Here is a 27,084-nt window from a genome sequence, read left to right as displayed (position 1 = left end):
ATAATAGTTATGCATTATGCCCAATTTTGAATTTAAAAAGAATATAGATTTTCCTGTTATGACTGAACATTTCAACTTTTAGATAGAGGCAAATATTACAAATGACATTTGATGTAATTGAAAGTTGCAGTTAATTTTCCTTTGAGGAACAATATACAATTATCATTGCTTAAACATGTTAGAGGAAATTTAGTGTTGTACATTAGGCAAGCAAAACCATACAAAGAGGTTTATAGACTGAGACTTGTTTTCCTTTTGTGGTCTGCCTTTTCAAGCCTGTTAAGTGTTGCAATATGGTGGTCTTATTTGACAACTGTAACAGAAACAAACCATTCCCCACTCTTGCTTTCAAAGGCATCAGATCATTTTATCATACACACAATTATAAAAATTAAGGGACAGCATTTTATTTTGTTCAGAAAATCTCTCTTTATATATGAAAGAATTATGGTGTCCTCATGATGTACTCAGAGGATGCTGAGACTGAATAGTATAAGAATGTTCTGATTATATGTACATTGAGAATAATACATTTTCTTAAAAGTTAAAATCTTAAGAAATTGCATAAAATAATGTGAATGCAATTAATTTAACTTCTGATGTACAGAATTGAGGAATGATATTGATACATCGCTATAATCACAGAAGTTCTACTGCAAATATGATTAAAGTTTATATATTTCTCTTTCACAAGTTTATAGGTTACAAGCTTGTGCTTTGGATTTAATAATTTATTTGCAAAATCTTTTGGTTGCGTGAAATCCTGGTAATGAGATCACGGTTGGCCTAACGGGGTTTTTTCACTCAGTAATATAAATAACCCCAAACTTTCGTAGCTAGTGTGAACTCCGGTGAGATTTGCTTTCCTTGGGTAGATCCTATGAACAAGGAACTTCGTATCACCTATGTCCCACTTAAGACTTTGTTTAAGGGTTTGAGGAACATAGTGGGGGCCTTGGGCCCAGCACATAACTCCCCACTACAGGATAAAGTTGAGAAAGTAACAGATGTAGTCTGCTGCACCCTTTTGCATGGGATCTTGTTCAGTATATAGATGCAGTACACGGACTTGCTTGTCAATCCTACACCATCCCCTTAGCTTACTCACAATCCTCATCCTCGTGTTCCTGCAGACCAAGCTTGACTCAGCAGTATGCGAAGAGTACTCAATGTGTACCCTCTGTGTGGCCAGCTCCCACAGTGGTTCAGCTGTGTTCTGGACCTTTTATACTTTAATGAAGTGGAGACAGGGAACAGAAGGCAGGTTTCTCCCTGCTGCTAAACAGGCAGCCAGCAGAGAAATTTTAAATGACAACATTTCCTAAATGCAACATCTCATTAGCTTAGTTCTGTAATAGAACTTGGTCTGGGAGAGAGTGGAACATCTTGAACTGACAGCCTACCACTTCCGCAAACAATTATGGAAACCCTCACTGCTTCTAGTGATGGGAGATAGGAACTACCCCCACCACTCAGGGCACAGTTGTTCCCTGTGTTAGGCACTCCTGTGCCAGCTACCCATAGTATGAGTTTCAGTGGGGTTGCAGAGCCGTCTCTGCAGGATCACTACTTTCCTTCCTACTTGAGTAAGAGGCAGCATAGAGCTGCATTGGGGAGGGGAGTAAGTAGAGACTTGATTACTTTAAGTAGAGCACATTCAAACTGGTGTAATGGACAAGGTAATCTGGTGTAAGGGACAAGGTAATCTGTGCCAGGTATAGGGCAGGTGCAGATTAATTCCTTCTGAAGTTAAAAGGGAAACTAGGGATCATATTGTAACTCTCTGCAGCCCCGGGTGTGCTCCTGGACAATGCAGTTATGTGTTGCCTCTTACTCCAGGCTTATAGTAAAGCCACAATCTAAACCTCAGTTACCAAGGTCCCCAGAAATTTGGTGATGACCACAATATGAATACTAAGATACATAAATCAGGCTTTGGATGCACAAGCCTCTCAGCCATTGTTTACAGTCAGGTTACAGTGGAGAGGAATCTTGTGACCTGTTACACCCTCACCTGAGCAGAGAGAGACTGGTCCAGTATATGATGATCTTGGATGCAATCAGAGCAGCCAGCTCATTTACATGAACTATACAATCCAGCCTTCAAGCAGATCTGCAATTCCCTCTGTGGAGCTGGGAGCTAATACACAGCAGAGTGCACTTTTTCCTGGCTTGATCACATTATTCTTCAACTGGCATATTGGCATATTTGTATGTATATGCCCTAAAAGATGGTGTATATTTTAGCTTGGGTGGAACCCACAATGTTTGTTTTAATATTAATTTACACTTTTAGGATATGTCTACACTTCAAAAAAACAAACAAGCCCACAGCAGTGTGTCTCAGAGCCTGGATCAACTGACTCAGGCATGCAGAGCTTGTGCTCTCGGGCTAAAAACAGCAGTGTAAATGTTCCCACTCGGGTTGGACCCTAGGCTCTGAGAGTCACCCTCTACACTGCTATTTTTAGCCCTATAGCATGAGCCAGCATCAGCCGACCCAGGATCTGAGACTTTTAGTTGTAAGTGTGTACATGTAATGCTCCCAGAATAAAATATAAAGTATATATGGCTAGGAAAACCTTTTCTTGTGGATTGTTAAGCCAGTTTTATATTGTTTAAATTCACCATCACAATATATTTTTTCCCATTTCCTTTTTTATTTCCAAGTTTGTGGTGGTATTTGGAGATAGCCTGTATGTCTTTATATTACAACATAAAGTCAGGACTGTCTGTTATTCTTTGTTATTCTTTGGGTTTTTTCTTAGGGTTTTTAAGCTTCTTAGGCAGAGACTGTGCCTTCTCTTGGTTTGTACAATGCCTATGGGAATTATCAGAAACAAAGAGTAATATATTATCAGATGATTTGTATATCACGAAAGTGGACATAAATTTTGTTGTTTTAAAAATTAATTAGAGGATAGAAATAAGTGTCTGAATTATATGTAAGCAGTTTCCCCAAATAGGGTTCCCCCATCCTGCAATTTACTTGTGTGCTTGTGCAGATCCTCTTTGGTGGGATAGTGTCTGATCACGCAGAGTAACTGGCAGGATCACGGCTAGGGAGAGAGAGAAAGAGAGAGTGATTCAACTTCATTTCATACTTGAACTGTAAATAGGTAAATGACTTCACCTCATTTCAGAAATATTTTGTTTTCTGTACTATAGTCAGTTGGAGTGACAAATATCTCCATACTTTAATTTAGTTTTAACAATAATAAATAAATAAAACATGCAGCATATGATTCAATGTACAAAAGTATCATGTAATCCAAGTAATTAAATTTTCCTGTCCATTTGTTTATTAGTTATGTTTACAACTAAAAAGTAGGTTTAAAATTTTCAAAATATATGCTTTGCACGCACTAAATCTAAGACTTATAAAACATTATCAATATTTTCTAATTAATATTGGTTCTTTTCCTTAAGCTGTTATAAGGATACTTAATGCACAGCCTAAAATTAGAGTTGACAATTGCAAATACAAACCAACCAACATAGTAATAAAATCAATACTTACATTTCCCTTGGGGCCACTATTTACTGTTTGCAGTGCCATTTCCTTAATGTAATGGCAGCTATGTTTGCAGAAACCTTATAACTACCATTTTTATGTTTTAACTAAAAGCAGCTTTCCTGAAGTAGCATGATAAAAAAAATTCTTGAGTTACTATCAAAAAATTCCTGTAAACATTTTGTAGCTAATTTTAACACAAACTACAAAGAAACATCTTTTTAGAATAAACACAACTGAATTTCTGTGGATGAAGTATTTGTGCTTGTAATGCCAATATGTTCTTTCCAGTTTCATTATGACCGACATATTACCTTCATATTTAAACATCTTAGTAATAAACTTTTAGTTTAATCTGTTTATTTCAGATATTCTCTAATTACTTAAGCTGATTTCATCCTGAAGATGAGGTCTGCAATGTACTATAAAGAAATCTTGCAGTTTATTTGATCTAGCAAATGAAAATCATAGATGAAACTATGATCTCCAAGATGTGTCATCACAGCTCTTGTGCACATCTGATTCAAGTCTTTTGACTCGATGCTTCTCCCATTGAAGTTTTTCCGTTAACTTGATTAAGAATGGGGATTTACATTCAGATATTGATGGACAATGACTATCCTTTCAAAATGTATTCTGTTTTCTTACAGAAAGTCTGATCTATTGGACATTGTTTTGTGTACACAGTGCACTGTGTATTTACACAGTGTGTGTAATATCTAGATAGTGATATCTGTCAGGAATGCAATATAAAGCTGTACTTGCACTAGTATATGTTTCTGTACTCATTATATTGAGTAGAACTTTTCTTCCAGGACATCCCACTGTAGTCAATAGAGTTTAGAGGCAGAAACCACTCTACATACATAAATGTTACTACACACACACCGTATGAATACTAGAGATTGTTGGAAACAGAACTTCCATCCTGTGGGAAATGACGACATTTCATAGTTTTTCTTGTTCCAAATCAGGACAAAAAGATGGCATTTCTAAATATTTTGTGGAATGGAAATTCTGAAGTATTTATGGTAGGAAGCATCTTAATGACCTTATCAAAATACAATTTTTTGATAATGTTGAAACATTTTATTTTGATAATGTTGAAATGTTATCAAACCTAAAATATTAAATATAATAGCCAAATACAAAATAGTATATGTAATAAGTTTCAATTAAACGTAAAAGTAAAAAAAAAATAATTTCAATTTCAAATTGTTTCAGAAATTCTTCATTGGTATTCCTGGAATACATTTTGATTTTTACATAATAGCATTTTCTGATGAAACATTTTCCATCTAATTTTTTTCAACCAACTCAGATTAATACTGTGATATATACATTAGTGGAGCGGGTAGTGACACTTACAGGTACAGTAGACTTAATGCTTTGTCAGCTTTAATTATTTGCCACAATTTTATTTTTGGGTTGAAATCTCCATGCTTCTTTTCTGCCTCAGGTTGACTTTTTTATTTTTTTAAAGTTTCAGCAAAAGTCATCCAGCCATTTCAAAGAACAAATGGGGGCATGCAGGATTGGATAGTTTTGTCAATGTTAAAGATGTTTTCCAACCATTTTTAAAAAAGATCTAGTGCCTCAAGGCTTTGAAGGAGGAAATTGAAAATTGCCTTGAAGATGATCCAGAAACAAGAGGGGTGCCATTTGCCGTGCACCTGATAAGTCATCTAAATTTGGCTCAAATATAAGCCTCAGAAAATTGCATTTGCACATGCTCAGTAGAAGCTTTTTAAGAAGCTTGCTGAAGCTTGCCATTCTATTTGCATTAAGCATGCTCCAGTCCTACATGTTCCAGAGCTCTTTCATGCCTACTGTATTAAGCATGCTTCCTGCTTTCAGATTAGAGGTAGGAAGGAGTACTGACCTTTCAGATTAGAGGTAGGAAGGAGTACTGGGTTGGAAGCCATGAGTTTTAGTCTTAGCTCCACTGGTGACTGAGCTTAATAATTGTGTGCACTTCATAGCCCTAAATGTTGAACAAGGCCTCATACCCCTGCTTTAGGTGGAAGGCAAATGTAATTCCCCTGCATTTTACAGGTGTGGTAAATGAGAGATTGTGCAAGGTCACTTCTGGCAAAAGATAGGACTAGATGTTATGTGCCAGATGCTGTTCTGTGCCTTGCATTATAAAAGATGCAGCCTACAAAAGATAGGAAAGGTGGCTTTAAACTTCCTTTCTGCCTTACAGATGTTGGGCTGTTCTGGAATAATTTAGAGCATCCTCCAAGGATGCTCTGATTTATAGCAACCTGACTAGGTTGCCTTGGATGTGCTTCTTCAATGTACAGAAAAGCTCTGGATACTCTTCCTTTTGCTCTCAATATAGCACTTGGATACATACAACAGTCCCACTATGCTTCCCTTTGGGAGAAATTTGCGTAGGGCTGCTCTGACATCTTTTGGCCTCTCTATTCTACTCCAGTGGTTTACAAGGGCCACAGCAGGGACTAGAGTTTGATTTTGTGCTCTAATATGGTTGACTCTGTCACCCCTTCATTCCACTGCCTTTCAAAATAAATGTTTGTGTTTGTCTGTGCTTCCTGGTCATGCTCCCCAAGGAACAGAACCCAAAAATCCTGATTGTCACTTTTGTACTCCAACTGACAACGTGTGTGTTGCATCCCACACCAGTGGCTGGTCTACATAGAGGATAACAGCCTACTATTTCAGTGTTTTTTTGTGGTTAAAACACTTGACTGAGTCCTGGGAGAGCTTCTTTCTATGCCTGGCTCTGCTATGGATTTTCTCTGGGATGTCGAGAAGGACCATTGAAAGGCATATGCACAAGGGAGCAGATTTACAGTGGCACAGGCAACTGTAAGTGGACATTTCCTTTGTTTTGCGTGCCTGAATTTGCAACCTTAGTCTTCTTTTTAACTTAGATATTTTATATACTGGACCATCTCTCCCATTCCACTCCCCAAATCCTGCAGATTTTACTTTTGTAGGGTTGAGTGTAACTCCTAGGCAAATCAGCAGCAAACTTCCTGTTAATTTGTGTGGGAGCTGGATAAAATCCATCGTCGGAAAAAGTGCCACTGACTTTTGAATTTGGCCCAGTATAATTTAAAACCACATAGTTTTATAATTAGTTTACACAAATCAAATGACTGAAAGGCATCAACAATGTTTGTTTTCATTAGTATTTGGTCAAAGTAATTGTGTGAACAGATCCTAGTCCCATTCAGGGAAACGTATTTTGAAACAGGATATTGAAAATAAAGTCCATAGGACAACAAAAGTCACTTTCCCTGATGATGTCAGCATTTGTGTGCTGTGATAAAGCAGAGCTCTTTTCATGATAAAGATAAATTCATATCCAAATCTTTAATAACAAACAAAACTGTTGTTAGCTTTTCACATTGCAGTCAGAGAGCCTCTTTGTAACTTGTCTTGAAGCTTGATTGTTAGGAACGAAAGTTATGTTCCGTACAAAAATTAATCACTCAAGTTATTACATATGGTGCATTCTGTATTCCAGACTCAGGCTTTATACTGAAAGCTTTGAACAGTCCCTCCTGTACCTACAAAATGCTGTAATTGATACAGACTCATTGCTATACAACAGCTGCAATAACAAGGTGCTGCTGCCTTTACTTTAATCTACCTTTCTTTCTGCCAGTTTATTATGTTTTGAATTTATTCTTTTGTAGAACTGTGCGCTATCTTTCTTATGGAAATTAATCTTTTTAGAAGATTTGTATTCTCATTTTCAAACACTAATACATTCATTCAAGTATCCCATTATTCAAAACCAGCTGGCTTTTTATCTAGTGATATTTACTTCAAAAAGCCAAGTTAAATGGTATCATAGATTAATTCTCAGGGCACAGGAAAGCTTTTTTAGAGAAAAAGAGATTTAGTAATTACTAAGAATATCACAATAAAATCACAGGACATGTCAAAAATGTGTTATGTAATCTATCATTATAGGACACTTCAAAAAAGTTAATTCAGTGAATCAAATATGGTATGTGGGATCAGTATATGATTTTTTTAGTCTAATATTGAATAATGATAAAGATGCTATGATTTTTAGTTACTTTTTTTCTTCACAGTGAGCACCGAAACTTCAAAAAGGGCATTATCCACTACAATTTCTTACATAAATCAAACTTGAAATAAGACACATTTTACAACTCAATTTAAGATCCCACTGAGACAATAATGTTGCAAGCTGCGCATTTTGCAAAGTAATATAGTAATGTCTAGTTTGCATTTTTGAAAAACCAAATTAATCACACTTTATTGAATATGTTGAAGCAAACCTAAAATTCATCTATTATTAAAAAAAAACTAGTGCAACAAACACAAACTATATTTTATACCTAAAGGACAAACTCATTTATTCATTAGGATAAAACACTTGGAGTTTGCATTTTGTAACTATGAAAGAAATTACATTTGCTATCTGTACTGCTTTATTGAATTTTTAAAGTGTTCTGTTCAGAACAAGTTGCTTGAAAAATTTATTTGAGCATAAGCTTTCGTGAGCTACAGCTCACTTCATCGGATGCTGTAGCTCACGAAAGCTTATGCTCAAATAAATTGGTTAGTCTCTAAGGTGCCACAAGTATTCCTTTTCTTTTTGTGAATACAGACTAACACGGCTGTTACTCTGAAACATTTCTTGATGAGTAACTACTAAACTAATGCAAAAAATGTGATCTCTTGGGGCAGAAGAGGCTAAAGCACCAAGTTCCTGACCTTGGAAGATAGGATAAGAGAGTCTGCCAGAAGCCAGCGTAGGAGCTGCTCTGGACAAGAGAGGCAAGAACACCATGTTTCAGCCCGGTGGATTAGGAGACCTCTTAACTTCCATCATCATCAGCCTTGAGGCTCCTGTGGGATTCATCTAATCAGATTTTGTTTTTCTTCAAGTATGTTATAGGTGACACCTGGTAGTAAGGAGGGGAGTCTGGAGTCCACTGGGGTCAGGCTCCTTCCAAAATAAAAAATTAGGGGATGTTTGGGGGGATGGGAAGGGCAACCTTCCTCAGAAAATGTTTTTTAAAAAAGTGAAGTCCAAGGAATTGACAGAATGTGAGCCAAAGTTAATTGCTAAATCACTTTACCATTATATTACATTTCAACCCCCCTCATTCCTACATGTACTTGGCTGCCTTTGGGGCAGGGATTTCATTTGTATCTGAAAAGCACCAAACTAAATAACTAATAGTATCTTAGCATGGAATTAGGGCTCACTTTGCCATTGGAGGTGCCATTTTTCAGAAGAGAGTTAAAACAAAGGTCCCGTCCCAATCACTTAGACTCATTAAAGGACTGACCCATTGCCCACTGATGTCAGTGACAAGACTGGTTGACACTGATGAATTAGGGATCAGGCTGTAAAAGTTTCATAGCACTTTTTATAAGAATAGTGGCATTAACCCCAGTCTTCCACCAAAATTCTGATACAGAACGTAATAGTTTCCCCGAGCTACATTGCCATGCATTTTAAATTCAACATAGTGTTCAGTTCAGTTCAGTTCAATACTTTCTTTCTCAACATGACAAACAAAGTGTTGCCACAGTGTAAAAAGGAGACAGGCGGACTCTAATCAATTGTGTAATACTCCAGTGCACTGTTACAAAGCTGTCATGCACACCCTTTCACTGCATTCCAGTGGTGTGTGAAGCGATCCTTATATCCCTTACTTACCTCAAAGGCATCAGTGTTTATCAAGTGCTTTGGGACTCTTGGCTGAAAAGTGCTACATATTTACAAAAATGTTGGTATTACATATTACTAATATTTCAGAAGTGGATTTTGGGCTGAAAAGATTAAATGGAAATAGTAATAAGAAGTACATGTACATAATTGGGAAAATACCTGTAATGAACCCCAGTCTGAAAGTGGTGATGTTCATATTTACAGAAGCACTAAATGTGAAAAGCATGATCTCATACACATGCCTGTATATATCACTAAGTTACATTGCTGAGTGTGTATGGAATAAGCTGATATTAGTGAGACAGGCTAAAGTTTTTGCATCACTGAAGTATGAAATATCAATTGAGAAAATAGAAGACTACATGTGAGCACAATAATACTAATTGCAGCCGTCCAGAAGCAATAACCAGGGACTCAAGAACCTTACTTAGGGTTTCCTTTTCTCCTTCATATAATGAAATACCAATCATCTTTTTAGGGGCAGTGATGTGAAGAAAGGGACGTAATGCGAAAGGAAGCCAACAGAAACACATTGTGGACACATGACAATGAGCTCTAATATGTTTTCATCCTCTAACACTTTTAGCTGTGGAAGTGCCTGTAATATTCAGGTATATAAAAGGTCAGGCATGGTTACTGGTTCCATGTAGTTACAAGGTAGCTATAGTATTAGTACTATTGTAAATGTTAACGGTATGACTTAGAAACAGCAAAGGGATTCTTGAGGTATCATTCCATTTAATGACTGAAGGTCCAGGATTTGTGAGCTGAGTGTTACAGGTCTATATTGAATATGTGAAAAAAAATCTTCTTTGTAAACCAGTAGGGGGCAAGTTGTTCTATGAATATTACGTACAAATAAAATCTACGTTAAAATAATGTTAAGGTTGAAAAGTCAAGCAGCCAAACTTTAGAAAATGGCAGAATTGTTTGCCCATACAACCTTAATTTACACTCCTTGTGCACATATTCATTATGGTGCAGTTCTTAATTACAGGATCCCATACCATTTTTTCCAACCAGACTTCTTCCTCATTGAGTTCACAGGATGGGTGTTGCCCACCGCTGGTAGTTATTCAGTACTTCTTTTTATCCTCATCATTCAGTGTGTAGCTCTTATTTACTGAACACTATTTAAACTCTGTACTGAACAGATACATTAATTTTCCTCATGGGCTTTTCTATAATACTCAGATAATATGGTTCTGAGTGCTTTACATATATTAATATATTTATCTTCACAATACCCCTGTGAGGTAATATGGTATTATTATATTCCCCTTTTTACAAATGGGGAACTGTGGAAAAATAGTGTGTGATCATTTAATTAAAAGACTGTATAATAATGGGTATGCACAAGTGGGTCAAATTAAGGTTTCACAGGCAGCTTTGGCCTAGGAAGACCACTTCTAAAGGTGTAAGTTGCTTAGCCACATGCCAGTGGGTATAGGAGTTCTGCACAGTATAAAATTTGTAGGGTTTCTTTTTGTTTAGGTTTAGTGACCCTTGTTTCATAGTCTATATTAGCCCTTAGGATGCATTCGATGAAGTGAGCTGTAGCTCAAGAAAGCTTATGCTCAAATAAATTTGTTAGTCTCTAAGGTGCCACAAGTACTCCTTTTCTTTTTGCGAATACAGACTAACATGGCTGCTACTCTGAAACCTAAGACTAGGTAGTCTGCAGAGGATAGAATAAAGGTCTGGTTAGGAGTCACAAAAATCTCTAAAGCAAAGATTTTGGAAGGGAAATGGTCTGTGAAATACGTCAGTCAACAAAGAAGTTGTCTGGAAGAAGGACAGGAGACAGTGGATATGGGTTAATTAGGAGGCAACTTTATTCTTAATTGTCTAGGAGTACCCAGCAGACAAAAGTGTACAGAGCAGATAATTCCATAATCATTTCAGTAGCTACCTGGGAGGCTTCCATCAGGGCTCCCCCTCATAGGTGCCGACTCCTTGGGTACTCCAGGGCTGGAGCACCCACAGGAAAGAAATGGTGGGTGCTGAGCACCCAACAGCAGCCCCCCTACCAGAACCTCCCTCTCCCCCCAGTGTCTCCTGCCTACTGGCAGTCCCAGCCAATCAGCACCTCCCCCTTCCTCTCAGATGTTTTGTGGTGTCAGGAGGTGCTGGGGGGGTGGGGGTAGGAGTGAGGGTGCACTGTGCTCAGGGAAGGGGGTGGAACTGGGCGGGGAAGAGGGAGGGGGACAGAAAGAGGCGGGGCGGGGGTGGGAAGAAGCAGGACCAGGCGGGGCCTTGGGGAAGGAGAGGAGTGGGGGCGGGGCCTGGGCGGACCCAGGGGACACCCCCTGGCAGATTAGAATCTCGGCGCCTTTGTTCCCCCTCACCCATTCTGGTCCCCACCCAACCTGCTGCTGGGACCTCACCATCCTTCCCTTAAAATCCTTTACTAATATATTTTATCTAATCACCGTATCTCTTCCCTGCAGAGTACCTACACTGGACATCCCCCCCTACGTTTACACAATTAGTTGCGACATGATAGCCTAACTTCCGTTTCATGTTCTCCCCAACTAAGCCTCCCAAACCCACTGTGGGGAAGGTGAGAAAACCTCACTTTGCCTAGGCCAACCTGACGGTCAGGGAAAACTTCCTTCCCAGCCCCTCAAAGAAAGAAACGGTTAGCTCAATGCCCACAGTGAATCCTGACAGTATTTCACCACTTCCATACTGAGAGGGTGGGTGCTATTCCATCTGGTCTAGGTAAAAGAGGGCTTTTCCTGCACCGGCTCTCTCTTCCGGTCACCTGGGTGGGATGGATCACTGTCCCCACACTGACATGATGTGCAGCTGCAGCAGGAAGTCACTCCCTCAGCTCTCTGGCCCTTAAAGGGGCACACATTTTTTCCAACAAGCCAGACAATGGCCTGCATGACTGTATATGCGGTGATATCATTCTCTTTCTTTTAGTTTCCATAGTGTGTCATTTCAGCTCTGATAGGAGTAGATTTGTGAAAAGCAAGAAAAGTCTAGTTGCTGATCAAATTTCCTTTAAAATCTTAACCTGATTTAGAAAGAGCCTGACAAGATCTGGAATGGTCTAATTATTATAATCTTTCATGCTAGGCACATATGGCAGAAGGCACCTTTTGCGATTATTAAGGATGAGCTAGATACATCTGATCTTTTCATTTAACTGCAATACACTACAAGAATAGAGAGCAAGAGGTATGAAAGATTAGTAGTAGTGAAACTGTCAATGGAGAAATTAAAAATAGCAAAATATGGACAATAAAATTCAAATTAGATAAAATGAGAAAAATAAAGATGTTTTTATTATGTTGTTGGAGTGATCAGAAGTGAAACTGAAAAACATCACATTGTTAGAAAAGTCACCAACATGAAGCAGAAACTGTTGAATAGATACTTTTCTTTAAAATTAGTATGGCAAAGGACCATCTATTGTATGCCAATTGATTTCATTTTCTGCCAAGAAAGTGTTCACTGTTGTAGTTTAAGTGTGACAGTCCACACATTACTCTTTTGATATTTCATTTTCAAGTTAATTTACCCCAGAATTATCTGAAGAGTCACTTTTACATAAACAATATGTTACAGAGTTGAACTGCCTGGTCTGTGGTGGTTGGCAGTGCTGAAGAAGACATAATAAGAGAATGCTATTTCTATTCTGGCTTTGACAGTCCTTTGAAAGCACCTTATCCTCCATGTTAGCAATTAATATTGGCTGCATGTCGAGAGAGCACATTTAGTCATAAGTTTTCTCCTTGCACTCAATATGGTTGCATGGATGTAACTGAGGTAAAAATTTGGCCCTTTCACTGCTGTGACAGCTAACAGATATCTGTCCTGCATACAGTGGCCTAAAAGCAAGGCTATTTGTTTTCCCTTGACAATGTTATGTATTTCGTTTTATATGTTTACATTTACACTTTCCTTGTGGTCTCACATAGAAATTACAGTAGTATAAGTGTCATAAATATAAAGGGAAGGGTAAACCCCTTTGAAATCCCTCCTGGCCAGGGGAAAGCTCCTCTCACCTGTAAAGGGTTAAGAAGCTAAAGGTAACCTCGCTGGCACCTGACCAAAATGACCAATGAGGAGACAAGATACTTTCAAAAGCTGGGAGGAGGGAGAGAAACAAAGGGTCTGTGTCTGTCTGTATGCTGGTCTTTACCGGGGATAGACCAGGAATGGAGTCTTAGAACTTTTAGTAAGTAATCTAGCTAGGTATGTGTTAGATTATGATTTCTTTAGATGGCTGAGAAAAGAATTGTGCTGAATAGAATAACTATTTCTGTCTGTGTATCTTTTTTGTAACTTAAGGTTTTGCCTAGAGGGGTTCTCTATGTTTTTGAATCTAATTACCCTATAAGATATCTACCATCCTGATTTTACAGGGGGGATTTCTTTATTTCTATTTACTTCTATTTTTTATTAAAAGTCTTCTTGTAAAACACTGAATGCTTTTTCATTGTTCTCAGATCCAAGGGTTTGGGTCTGTGGTCACCTATGCAAATTGGTGAGGCTTGTTACCAAACCTTGTCCAGGAAGTGGGGTGCAAGGTTTTGGGAAGTATTTTGGGGGGAAGGACGCGTCCAAACAGCTCTTCCCCAGTAACCAGTATTAGTTTGGTGGTGGTAGCGGCCAGTCTAAGGATAACGGGTGTAATATTTTGTACCTTGGGGAAGTTTTGACCTAAGCTGGTAAAGATAAGCTTAGGAGGTTTTTCATGCAGGTCCCCACATCTGTACCCTAGAGTTCAGAGTGGGGGAGGAACCTTGACAATAAGTATTTAGCTGTGACACTCTGAACGCCTTTCCCAGACTTGAGAAAGAGCTCTGTGTAAGCTTGAGGCTTGTCTCTTTCACAAGCAGAAGTTGGTGCAAGAAAAGATGCCTCACCCACCTTGTCTCTCTAATATCTTGGGGCCAGCACAGCTGCAATAACACTGAAAACAATACTATGCATAGTTTGTTGTCAACAAATGAAAATATAATTAGGCTCTTTTACCAATAACAAATGGAGAATCAATTTTGTAAATATTGTATTGGTTATAACTGAGAACTTACGTTTTCATTCTCTTGGACCAGTTTTATTTTTCAGCCGGAGTATGCATTTTATCTAATGCTTTTTCAGTTTTAATTTATTTCATAGCAATTATAAGAGATTTCAAGGTATGAAATACGTGTTCCAACATGGTTCACTGGATGGTGAAAAGCAATGCCCTTCCTTTCACTGGTGTTTCCTGTTTAAGATTAAGCTCAGTTGGTTAGCCTGTATTCCATCTGCTTTCTCTTGAATGAGCTGTTTGAGGTGCAATTTTTACTTACCAGTAGATGAATTTGTGTAAAAATCTCACATTCTTTCAGAGAGTGATTGAAGTTGGTGCAAAGATGGCTCACTGCACATAACACACTCATCACTTGCCTTTCACAGAATCATAGAATCGTAGAATATTAGGGTTGGAAGAGACCTCAGGAGGTCATCTAGTCCAATCCCCTGCTCAAAGCAGGACCAACACCAACTAAATCATCCCAGCAGGGCTTTGTCAAGCCTGACCTTAAAAACCTCGAAGCATGGAGATTCCACCACTTCCCTAGGTAACCCATTCCAGTGCTTCACCACCCTCCTAGTGAAATAGTGTTTCCTAAAATCCAACCTAGACCTCCCGCACTTCAACTTGAGACCATTGCTTCTTGTTCTGTCATCTGCCACCACTGAGAACAACTGAGCACCATCCTCTTTGGAATCCCCCTCCAGGTAGTTGAAGGCTGCTATTAAATCCCCCCTCACTATTCTCTTCTGCAGACTAAATAACTCCAGTTCCCTCAGCCTCTCCTCATCAATCATGTGCCCCAGACCCCTAATCATTTTCATTGCCCTCCGCTGGACTCTCTCCATTTTGTCCACATCCCGTCTGTAGTTGGGGGACCAAAACTGGATGCAGTACTCCCGGTGAGGCCTCACCAGTGCTGAATAAAAGGGAATAATCACTTCTCTCGATCTGCGGCAATGCTCCTACTAATACAGCCCAATATGCCATTGGCCTTCTTGGCAACAAGGGCACACTGCTGACTCATATCCAGCTTCTCGTCCACTGTAATTCCCAGGTCCTTTTCTCCAGAACTGCTGCTTAGCCAGTCTGTCCCCAGTCTGTAGTGGTGCATGGGATTCTTCCTTCCTAAGTGCAGGACTCTGCACTTGTTTTTGTTGAACCTCATCAGATTTCTTTTGGCCCAATCCTCCAATTTGTCTAGGTCACTTTGGACCCTATCCCTACCCTCCAGCGTATCTATCTCTTTCCCCAGTTTAGTGTAATCTGCAAATTTGCTGAGGGTGCAATTCATCCCATCATCCAGATCATTAATAAAGATGTTGAACAAAACTGGCCCCAGGACTGACCCTTGGGGCACTCCGCTTGATACCGGCTGCCAACTAGACATTGAGCCATTGATCACGACCCATTGAGCCCAACAGTCTAGCCAGCTTTCTATCCACCTTATAGTCCATTCATCCAATACATTCTTCTTTAACTTGCTGGCAAGAATACTGTGGGAGTCTGTATCAAAAGCTTTGCTAAAGTCAAGATATATCACATCCACCACTTTCCCCATATTCACAGAGCCAGTTATCTCATTATAGAAGGCAATCAGGTTGGTCAGGCATGACTTGCCCTTGGTGAATCCATGTTGACTGTTCCTGATCACCTTCCTCTCCTCCAAGTGCTTCAAAATGGATTCCTTGAGGCCCTGCTCCATGATTTTGCTGGGGACTAAAGTGAGGCTGAGTGGTCTGTAGTTCCCCAGGTTCTCTTTCTTCCCTTTTTAAAATATGGGCACTATATTTGCCTTTTTCCAAGAGTCAGGGACCACCCCGATGGCCAAGAATTTTCAAAGATAATGGCCAATGGCTCTGCTATCACATTAGCCAACTACCTCAGCACCCTTGGATGCATTAGATCTGGTCCCATGGACTTGTGCATGTCCAGCTTTTCTAAATAGTCCTTAACCTGTTCTTTCACCACTGAGGTGAAAGAGACACTTTGCCAAGACATTGCAAAGACAAACCTACATGATAAAATTAAGACAATGGATGAAGCAACGGATATGAGTAAGGCCAGAATCTCTGATTACTTTTTTATGTTAGTACCTTTGTCTGCACAGAAGCGACCATATGTGAGATTAAATGTTCGCTTGGCTTCCCAGGTGTGTGTGCGTGTGCATGTGTATGTGAAAGAGAGAGAGAGAAAATGTTTGCTTTTTGGAGAACAGACATTTTTGTAGTGTTTGCTGCTGCTAGTGTTCATGCTTAGTGGTGATACTCACAGAAGCGCTGATGCTAGGCCCATAAACTTGGTAGATAAATTATGCAATAGTTTGGTTAAGTGGTCACCTTTTAGTGAGAAATTTTCTTTTGGGAAATCTGAGAGCCTGAGTATGATGACATAGCCATCACAAAAAAATCCTCATCCCATAGTATTTGCTTCCTTGAAAATGTTGCATATTTATATAGTGTCAGTAGTGATAGTAATTACATTGTTGTTTTTTAATTCCAATGTCATGGGACAAAAGAGATGCTATTGAAGTCTGATGATCTCTGTACAGGTACTGATCTAATAATTATATAATAATTATAATTTCATTATACTTTATATATCACCTTTATCTAAAAATCTCAGCATGCTTTACAGACATGCAGTCTCATAAAACTCCTGAGTGGTGGATAAGTATTATAGCCAACTTCAGCAGGTTAAACTGAATCACACAGCGGTGAAGTGGCATGCATACAATGAGTCAGAGTCTAAAGAAGGAGAACTAAATATTTAATTTGGATGATAAGATTCCCAACTTTTAGCACATGGTTTTTGAGCAGTTTCCAGTGAACATATATAGCATGGCAGGAATCAAACCTCAGATAAATGACCCAATATAGTTGTCAAGGTTCTTTCCCCACTCTGAACTCTAGGGTACAGATGTGGGGACCTGCATGAAAAAAAACCCTAAGCTTATTTTTACCAACTTAGATTAAAACTTTCCCAAGGTACAAACTATTTTACCTTTTGTCCTGGGACTTTATTGCTGTCACCATCAAGCGTCTAACAAATATAACAGGGAAAGAGCCCACTTGGAAACGTCTTTCCCCCCAAAATCCTCCCAAGCTCTACACCCCCTTTCCTGGGGAAGGCTTGATAAATATCCTCACCAATTTGCATAGGTGAACACAGATCCAAACCCTTGGATCTTAAGAACAATGCAAAAGCAATTAGGTTCTTAAAAGAAGAATTTTAATTAAAGAAAAAGTAAAAGAATCATCTCTGTAAAATCAGGATGGTAAATACCTTACAGGGTAATCAGATTCAAAACATAGAGAATCCCTCTAGGCTAAACCTTAAGTTACAAAAAGACAGAAAAATAGGAATATACATTCCATTCAGCACCACTTATTTTATCAGCCATTTAAACAAAACAGAATCTAACGCATATCTAACTAGATTGCTTACTGACTTTTTACAGGAGTTGTGACCTGCATTCCTGCTCTGTTCCCGGCAAAAACAATACACAGACAGAGAGAAGCTTTTGTTTCCCTCCCCCCCCAACTCCAGCTTTGAAAGTATCTTGTCTCCTCATTGGCCATTTTGGTCAGGTGCCAGCGAAGTTGTCTTAGCTTCTTAACCCTTTACAGTTGAAAGGGTTTTTCCTCTGGCCAGGAGGGATTTAAAGATGTTTACCCTTCCTTTTATATTTATGACAATAGCTAATATAGAATGCCTCATATAGTGATTGCTTGTTGATGAGAAATAGTCTGTATCAGGGAACACGAAAGATAACTGTGATCTTATTTTGAGAATTAGGGGGACTAAAAAGGAATCAGCAGTATAAAATACATAGAGGGTTTTTTTTTCTTATTGACTTGGTGATAGGCACTTATGCTTCTTTTTTCTTTTCTTTTTTTTTTTGTATTTTCACTGCATGTTGCTTATGCATTTGATTTCATCTCACAGGGAAGGTGTACAGTCAGAATTATTTTCATATGTTATCATCCCTATTTACTGGTGCTAATGGTTACAGATATAAATAATTCAGCCATCAGATAGGTTTTATTTTTAAGTGTATTTTATAAAAACCGTGTTTTAATGTACAATTATGGCTTGTTGCTGAATTAGAGTTTGGGGGAGAAATAGACTTCTAAGAAATCTGTGCTAAAATGTTGTTTAGTGGAGAAACACTGTATCTAACTGTTAGTCTTCGAAATCAATGAATAGCATCATATTTTTTGCTGTACCAGACAAACTGAACATAAACACGAAACATGCTGAACCCAGTTTTTAAATGTGCTCATCTACTTTAGGAAGTCAAATTCCACATTCTGAGTGCTTATGTTGGCACTTGGGCACATAAAATATAAAGGCTACCAAAGAGCCTATATCAGTGCCCATGTATGGGACTTGCGCACCTAAAGTTCACCGTCCACATTTCTGCATTGGATCCTCTGTGGTGAAAAGCTTTGAAAATACTACTCTGTGGTTAGTGCTGCATCAATTGAAATGCAGCTCAAAATGCAATGTGGAGCTACCAGTTGTCACTTCACAAAGTGTTATGCTGAATCTGGAAATTTGCATAATTTAATTAATTATGCCACTAAAAACTGATTTTCTCTCAATTTAAAGCAAACAGCTTTTATGAGGGTGAACTACAGAACCCAGGGATATCAGGTGTCCAAGCTCTTAATCCTATTACAAAGAGTTGACAACCACTGATAGAAACTGGAAAACATAAGCCTCCAGCAGGGCAACAAGTAGCGAGGAAGTAGGCAACAGATTTTTTAAAGCTTTTTGAAACCACTGTATGGTTTTTAATCAATTTTTAAAAAACAACTGAATTGGCAGCTTGCACTTAGTTGTTCAGAGGGTGAGTACTGTCTGAGGGGTAACACTTATTTTACTTAGACATAAATGAAAATAACTATCTCCTCTGGGAGGAAAGCTGTTGAGCTTAACTACCATAACAAAAATGCAGCAAATGGCCAATGTTTGCTATTTGTATCTATGCCTGTCCACTTACAGATGTTTAAGAGTGCAAGATGCTGTACCTTGTAAGTGGTTTCTAATGTTATGGGTTGGAGACTGGCTATGAGTCATTTTGATAGTAAACTAATCTTGGCAGACAATGTTAGATTTCAAGGATCAAAGTATCAATCCCTGACTAAGCACTAGCTTTAATACCAGTGTCTCCTTCATTTCATTACAGTATTGGTTTTGATGAAACTGAAAACAATGGGTACATGTAGTGCTGAGGGATAAGGTGCACTCAAATGCAGAGGTTCTCATCTTTGACTACATATGAAATGCCATAACCAGAAATACTATGGATGACCTTGCCAAATTCTGGAGAAGTCAGGAAACAATATAACAGTTGTAGTAACTTAATTTTGACTCCATCCTTAGAGCCTTATGTGTATACAAAATTTGTATCTGCATCCAATCCACAATCTTCAAACATGGTCCGTGGATATCCGCAGATATAAAGCGGATATCCACAGATCTGTAGGTCTCTATCCAGCCTCACCTCAAACCCCAGAGCTAGACAGGACCTGACATGAAATTGACCCTTTCATGAGAGTTATGTCTATGAAATGTTGAAAGCTTCCCTCCATTTGTAGAGTGAAAACCTTAACATGCTTGCTTCGATTTGTTTCCACTTTCCTATGGCAAAGGTTATATTTTGGCAAAAAGAAATTGCATTTTTTCTTAACAAATCTGTCTTTTTTTTCTTTTCTTTTTTTTTTTTTTTTAACCTGGACTAACAGCTGGTTTTGGTGGGGAACTGGAAAAAATCAGTAGAAAGGATTTATTAAAATGTGAACTTGTTGGTAATATGAGAACTTTATATAAAATTGGAGTAATTTGATCCAGGTTTCAATTAAGTTTTACAAAAATCTGTATTGTCTTCTTTTCTTCTTGTATTTTTTTTTCTATGGAGCCTTGTTTGGGGCTTATGAAAATCAAAGATAAAGATGTTACAGTGTATGTAGACAAGTACAGAATTGAGACATTCGGGTCTGAATCTATTCATATCAGTCAGGTTCTTCACTAAATGAACATGCAGGATGGAAGTGTGTTTGTCATTATTGCAATAAGCAGATAATATAGGGAAAGAAACTAGGGGAAACAAAGGTATAATAAGCAAGCTGTTTTTCCAAATAATGACTGAAAACTCAGTCTCACCTGTGGTCTTCCTATTGTGCAGAGGTATCTGACTTTCCAAAAGGCATGGTGATATGCCCACCTATCAGAGGCTCAAGTCCTAAGAATCTGTCGTGTTAGCAAGCTCAGTCTTAAACTAAGTATAAACATTTCATAAAGTTTGTCAGAATTTCTTGTAAAATGATAAAGAGGATAAAGACAATAAAGATATCTGGTTTAATTGATTATTTTCATTGTTTAATAAAATTTCTCTGTTTGACTGCTGGAGACTTTGGACTGAATTTTCATTACCTACTCCTGAACAATTTACACTGGGATCTAGACAGTATTGAGCTAATGAATTAGAATTTATATTGAACCTTAACTGTCTTCATGAAGTAGCTGGGGAAGGAAAATAATGGCCATAACTGAGTATTTTTTCATTATAAACTATGTTATATAGCTTTTACAATCAGGTTTTTAATAAATCTAGAGAAATTAAATTGGATTTTGACCAACTTTTGTGCTTTTGTCATCTCATGTAAAAGTATTTTTTTAAAATGGGAAGGCTAATGGGCTAATGCAACTCCTATTAAAGTCAATGGAAATTAGAGGGTCCCTACTGTTGATCTGATAATTGTGAAAAGTACTATGAAAATTTGCACAAAATACATTTTAATATAATATTTACAAGATTGGGCAGCCTATTAAATGAATGTATAAATACATTTAATATGCTGCCCAGTCTTGAACTTCATTATATATATACTATTCCCACTGAAGTCACTGGAGCTTTCTGATTACGAAGTTCAAGATAGGGTAGCATATTATATATATTCTCAGAGACATATAGTTTTTTAAAGACCTGTTCAGTTTAGAGGTCACTTAAAGTGCACTTCCATAATGTAGAAATCAATAACTTTTTCATATAAATGAAATACTGATACCATTCTTTAACTGTGTTATTCTGTTTTACTGTGTTATATTGAAAAGTGCTGATGTTCACGGTAGTGAAAAATCTGTTTTCTCAGATACGTAAAATACAGTTATAGTCGGTACATATTGGCCCAAATCATTTCTTGCTCCCTCTGGGGTTCCACAAGAAGAGGACTTGCAGGATTGGACTCATAATTTCTTATATTGAATGGAATGAAATATAAATTGACTATCTAATATTGCAATATGTTAACCATACACAAGAGTGCATGTCTGTTGATGCCATCAGTGAGTAAAAATTTTAACTACTGTCTAGTTTTATTTTAATACCAAAATTTAAGAACAAATATGAACATAATTAATATAGCCATAGTCAGACAATGAAAACTTTATAAGTGAACACCCTCTACCACATATAAAACAATTGGTATATTTCTCTCAAGTTCTACTTACTAAGAATTACAGAACTATAAGTAAAACTGTTAATATAACAAATATTTATCATTCATTAAAATACATTGTTGATTTCTCACTGGAACTGTACTGTTTAAGCTCTTCTTCTAGCCAAAGATTAAGAATTCAAAGTGTATACACCTCTCCAAGTGAACTAGTACAATCCTAACACCCATAAGTTCATGTTTCTAACTATAAACTGCAAATATTATCCTTACCTATCTGTTAAGGTGGTTTTTCTTTCTATTGACTGAAAACAAACCTCCTCCCTTGCCCAACCCATACATTACAAACACTAATTTGTCAATCACAAAATGCGTTAAATTGGTGGCCTTGATTTCAAATTCAGACGTTGCAAATTTGAAATCTTCCTGCATCCAAATAATTTATATTCATTCCCCACAGGCAGCAGTGATGGTTCTTGGGATAAAGAAAAACTTCAGTCTCCCCTCACCCAAGGATCACAGGTGTCTGTTAACCACCCCAGCTTGCCTGGACAGCATAACCTTCCAGTTAGCCATCCTCTCAACCCTCTTCAACAGAACCACCTTCTGCCAAATGGTACGGGTTGACATCTTTCAACACTAACATCAGTGGTTTTCAAACTTCTGTCTTTCTATTGTGTTTAGTTAAATAGGCTATGCAAAATAAAAAACATGGTGAATACTGTAATACTTCAATTAAAGTATTCAGCAGTGGAAGTAGGAGTCATAAAAAAATAAAAAAACAAACACAGTAAACCTGATACTTAAATAGCTATTAACCTGTGCATCAGTGTTATAATTATTGCTAAGACACCTTGCCACAAGTATTAAAATGGACAATATAACGAACAACAATTGCTTAGCAATGATATGGTACAACATTACACTGATCTGAACAAACTAAGGGGCCTGTTAGTCTCTCCCTGTACATATAAGACCTCCATGGATACTAGAGGGAATTACACATGGACAAAAAGTGAACAGATTCATGTTAACTGCTCTATACTGGAATGTTGGAAGAGTTCATTTTTGAACACATTTGGTGCCAAGCATTTCAACATATTTTGCTCATAAGAAAATATATTCCTAATAGTCAATATTTAAAAAACATCATAAACCAATATTTCCTGCCTTTTGTTTTTTTTTTCCTTAGGCCTGGAACTTCCTTTTATGATGATGCCCCACCCATTAATTCCTGTCAGCCTACCTCCAGCATCTGTCACAATGGCCATGAGTCAGATGAACCACCTTAGTACCATTGCAAATATGGCAGCAGCAGCACAAGTACAGAGTCCCCCATCCAGAGTCGAGACATCTGTTATTAAGGTAAACATCTAGAAATATATCTGTGATACTAAATTAATTTCTTCACAGCATGGTACCTTATTAATGTAAGGCTGTTCTCATCAGATGTCATAAGGTAAGCAGTCATAAAGGCAAGGCTTGGTCAGTGTTTGGAAGGGAGGGTTCCAAAGAAAACCCCACTTACTGTAGGAATTGATTTTGGGAACTGAGTATTATGTTGGTACCTGAACATTCTGAATACTGAGTACTGAATCAGTGCTCCAGTTCCACAGTTGAAGTTGCCATTTGTCAGATGAGATATAGATACTGACTACCCATGGTCAAAAAAGATCTCATGCCACTTTCCCAAGAAGCTGGAGGTAAAATCCGGACCCTATTGAAGTCAGTGAGAGTTTTGTCATTGACGACAGTGGGGCCAAGATTACACCAATCCTGGTGTTTATGGCAGATATTCCCAGCTGGAGGTCTGAGTGCCAGAACTAGAGTGACTAATAAATTCACTGAAGAACATCTTGAGGTGCTCTCTCAACATGGGCTGAGCATGCTGTCTTTGTAGAACTCTCACCACTGCCTCATTCAGAAATAGAATACAGGTCTAGTAGAGTTGAGTACTGACCTGACAACCGCCAGGCCAGTACTGTAGCACAGTACAGAAGTCTGAATACTAATAACTTCCGTCCATCAGAGGGATTAGTATAGCACCTAGCAACAAAGCATCTGGGTATTTCCCACTTAAATTAGGCCTGCATCTCAAGCTCTCCAGTGGATTTCCTGGAGTCTTCTCCCTTCCTTGGTGGAGGATGCTTTACTTGTATTATGCATGTATTCTATCCCCTAATATTCAAACTATACAGTTTGATTCACCTTATATTTACTTAGATATCTCCATTTTACCTACTATTCTTCCTTGATTCTAATAAATTAGATACAAAGAGTATCTTCCTGTTTGGATAAAGAGAAAATGAGCTGATCAGAATATATGAGAAATACTGAATGTGTGCTTAGAGCACTGCTGGGCAACCTACAGCCAATGTCAAGGTAATCCACTGGCGGGCCACCATACAGTTTGTTTACATTTGCATAGCTGCCCGCAGTGCCCAGTGGCCACGTTTTGCCGTTTCCGGCCAAGGGGAGCTGCAGGTAGAAGTGCAAATGTAAACAAACTGTCTTGCGGCCTGCCATTGGATTATCCTGATGGGCCGTGTTCGGCCCCTGGGCCACAGGTTGCCCACCACTGGCTTAGAAATCTTCTCCTCCAATTTAATGGGTTTCTTATTTTACAGGTTAGAGTGCTGCATTCTAATTTGGCAAACCTCAAATTTACAATCCTACCTCTTGACTAAACTTTGGGGCCAGATTGTCAGCAGTTCCTAAAAATGCCTGTGAGAGTTTTGCAGGCACATCATTGTGTATACAGAAAACAGATTTGCATGCATAATTTTATTTTGAGTTTTACTGACCCACTGAAGATCTTCCCCTTAACACAATCCCCATGATACAGAAAAAATTATCAAACCCAAAACAAGGGCACCAACAGTTTTAACATTCTAGGTGGTTTAGGTGACCTATAGGAACCTGGGTTTGTTGAGATATTTGATATAAACATGCTGTTCTTGTACTTCCTCATTTTCTCATTTGCTATGCCATGACAAGCTTGGAATCATCCTGACCCATGCAATTGCAAGTGCCTTTGAAGAGAAAAATAAAATGTATTTTAAACTCCTTTAAAAGCCGCTAAATCTTTATTACTGCTCGCAGGGCCACTAGTGACAATGTAACTTGTACCATTCATGCAAACATTTGGGATCAAATGCAGCAATCTCAGAAAGTGAGAGAGTAAATAGGGTATCAGAAACTAATAAGGCTGTGTCTACACCACACTGCAATGCAGAATATGGGGATATGTATTGCAGAGTGTACCAAAAAGAAAAGGAGTACTTGTGGCACCTTAGAGACTATCCAATTTATTTGAGCATAAGCTTTCGTGAGCTACAGCTCACTTCATTAGATGCATACTGTGGAAAGTGTAGAAATTCTTTTTATACACACAAAGCATGAAAAAATACCTCCCCCCACCCCACTCTCCTGCTGGTAATAGCTTATCTAAAGTGATCACTCTCCTTACAATGTGTATGATAATCAAGTTGGGCCATTTCCAGCACAAATCCAGGTTTTCTCCCCCTTCCCCCGCCACAAACCCACTCTCCTGCTGGTAATAGCTTATCTAAAGTGACCACTCTCCTTACAATGTGTATGATAATGCTCAAATAAATTGGTTAGTCTCTAAGGTGCCACAAGTACTCCTTTTCTTTTTGCGAATACAGACTAACACAGCTGTTACTCTGAAGAGTGTACCAAAGTGTTGTGCGCTAACTGCTCTGTGTTGACGTTGCTGGCACAAACTGAAAGGAATGTAGTTCACAATAATGTAAACCTGTTTGAAGGAGGATTACATTAACACAAACTAGATACCTTTTGTTCATGCCAGCAATGTCCATAGAGGGCAGTTTGGTGCACTCTGAAATTCATACCGCCATAGTCTACACTGTGATGCCATGTGGACAAACTCTTAATAAGGCAATTAGGTCCAGGCCTACATATGGCTTTAAAAGTTAGGCTGCATCTTTTGTCCTGGTAGGCATGATGACAGCAGAAATCAGCATTGGAACCATGGTGCATGCAAATGCATCTGAGACAACAGTCATGGTGCGGTGGTGACCATTTTGAATCTACCCTAATCCAGAGTGAGTTTGTGTGTGTGTGTGTGTGTCCCCGGGAAAAAGAAAGGGGGGGGGGTTGAGAAAGCCTGGATTTGTGCTGGAAATGGCTCACCTTGATTACCATGCACATTGTAGGGAGAGTGGTCACTTTGGATGAGCTATTACCAGCAGGAGAGTGAGTTTGTGTGTGTATGGGGGTGGGGGGGGTGAGAAAACCTGGATTTGTGCTGGAAATGGCCCACCTTGATTATCATGCACATTGTAGGGAGAGTGGTCACTTTGGATAAGCTATTACCAGCAGGAGAGTGAGTTTGTGTGTGTGGTTTTTGGAGGGGGGTGAGGGGGTGAGAGAACCTGGATTTGTGCAGGAAATGGCCCACCTTGATTATCATACACATTGTGAAGAGAGTTGTCACTTTGGATGGGCTATTACCAGCAGGAGAGTGAGTTTGTGTGTGTGTGTGGGGGGGGGGGGGGCGGGGGGGAGGGTGAGAAAACCTGGATTTGTGCTGGAAATGGCCCAACTTGATGATCACTTTAGATAAGCTATTACCAGCAGGACAGTGGGGTGGGAGGAGGTATTGTTTCATGATCTCTGTGTGTATATAATGTCTGCTGCAGTTTCCACGATATGCATCCGATGAAGTGAGCTGTAGCTCACGAAAGCTCATGCTCAGATAAATTGGTTAGTCTCTAAGGTGCCACAAGTACTCCTTTTCTTTTAGTAAATTTTTTAAATCTTGACCTTTTTATGTGTGTGTGTGGGGTGAACTGCATAACTCATTCCAGAGGAAATCAGCCCCCCTATATTCATGCTATTAAAACCCTCATCATAACTGTCAAATTTTGTGTAGCTCCATGTGACATTTTATGCAGATTATTTAATGAGACAATTTGCATATTTATATCTAATTTGCATATAGTTTTTTATGCCCTCTTTAAAAAACCACGTGGATTTATGTTATTTTTAAAAGTGCCTAAGTGACTTATGGCTGAATTTCCATTTTCAAAAAGGTCTTGAGTCACTTAGGTGCTTTTGAAAATGTTGCCATTATGGTTTGTGCAGCCCTGGTTACGGAAGCCATTGGTTTATCTACAGGGCAGCAGGGCAACCTTCCCCACACATCACTATGTCAACATGCCTCAACCCTGATTTGGGGAACCTTGCTTTGTAAGTCACAGAGGCAGCTCAGTCTCCATGGCCTGTGAAGTTCTTGGCCTCTGCTGAATCTGCCAATTTATGCAGAGTGTGGTGCTGAGTTTGTGATGTGGGAGCTGTGACTCGTCTCATACAAGGAGCACCAAATGTTCATTAG

At 38.7% G+C, this 27,084-nt stretch overlaps 1 protein-coding gene across 13 annotated transcripts in view; it reads left to right on the top strand.

Moving 5' to 3' along the window:
• The window catches only part of DACH1 (dachshund family transcription factor 1), a 462,168-nt gene that overhangs the window by 281,202 nt on the left and 153,882 nt on the right, over positions 1-27,084 (top strand). For 9 of the 13 annotated variants that reach the window (XM_073346406.1, XM_073346421.1, XM_073346413.1 and 6 more), the window contains 2 exons: positions 22,165-22,320; positions 22,897-23,069. In XM_073346406.1, coding sequence (XP_073202507.1) covers positions 22,165-22,320; positions 22,897-23,069 — 329 coding nt within the window. The remainder of the gene's footprint in view (positions 1-22,164; positions 22,321-22,896; positions 23,070-27,084) is intronic. The other 4 variants (XM_073346504.1, XM_073346466.1, XM_073346495.1 and 1 more) reach the window with 1 other exon arrangement.

The sequence above is a fragment of the Lepidochelys kempii genome, chromosome 1 (genome assembly GCF_965140265.1).
Source record: "Lepidochelys kempii isolate rLepKem1 chromosome 1, rLepKem1.hap2, whole genome shotgun sequence".
Taxonomy (NCBI): Eukaryota; Metazoa; Chordata; order Testudines; family Cheloniidae; genus Lepidochelys; species Lepidochelys kempii.
Note: the sequence above shows the minus strand (reverse complement) of the source record. Positions and strands in the feature narration are given on the sequence as shown.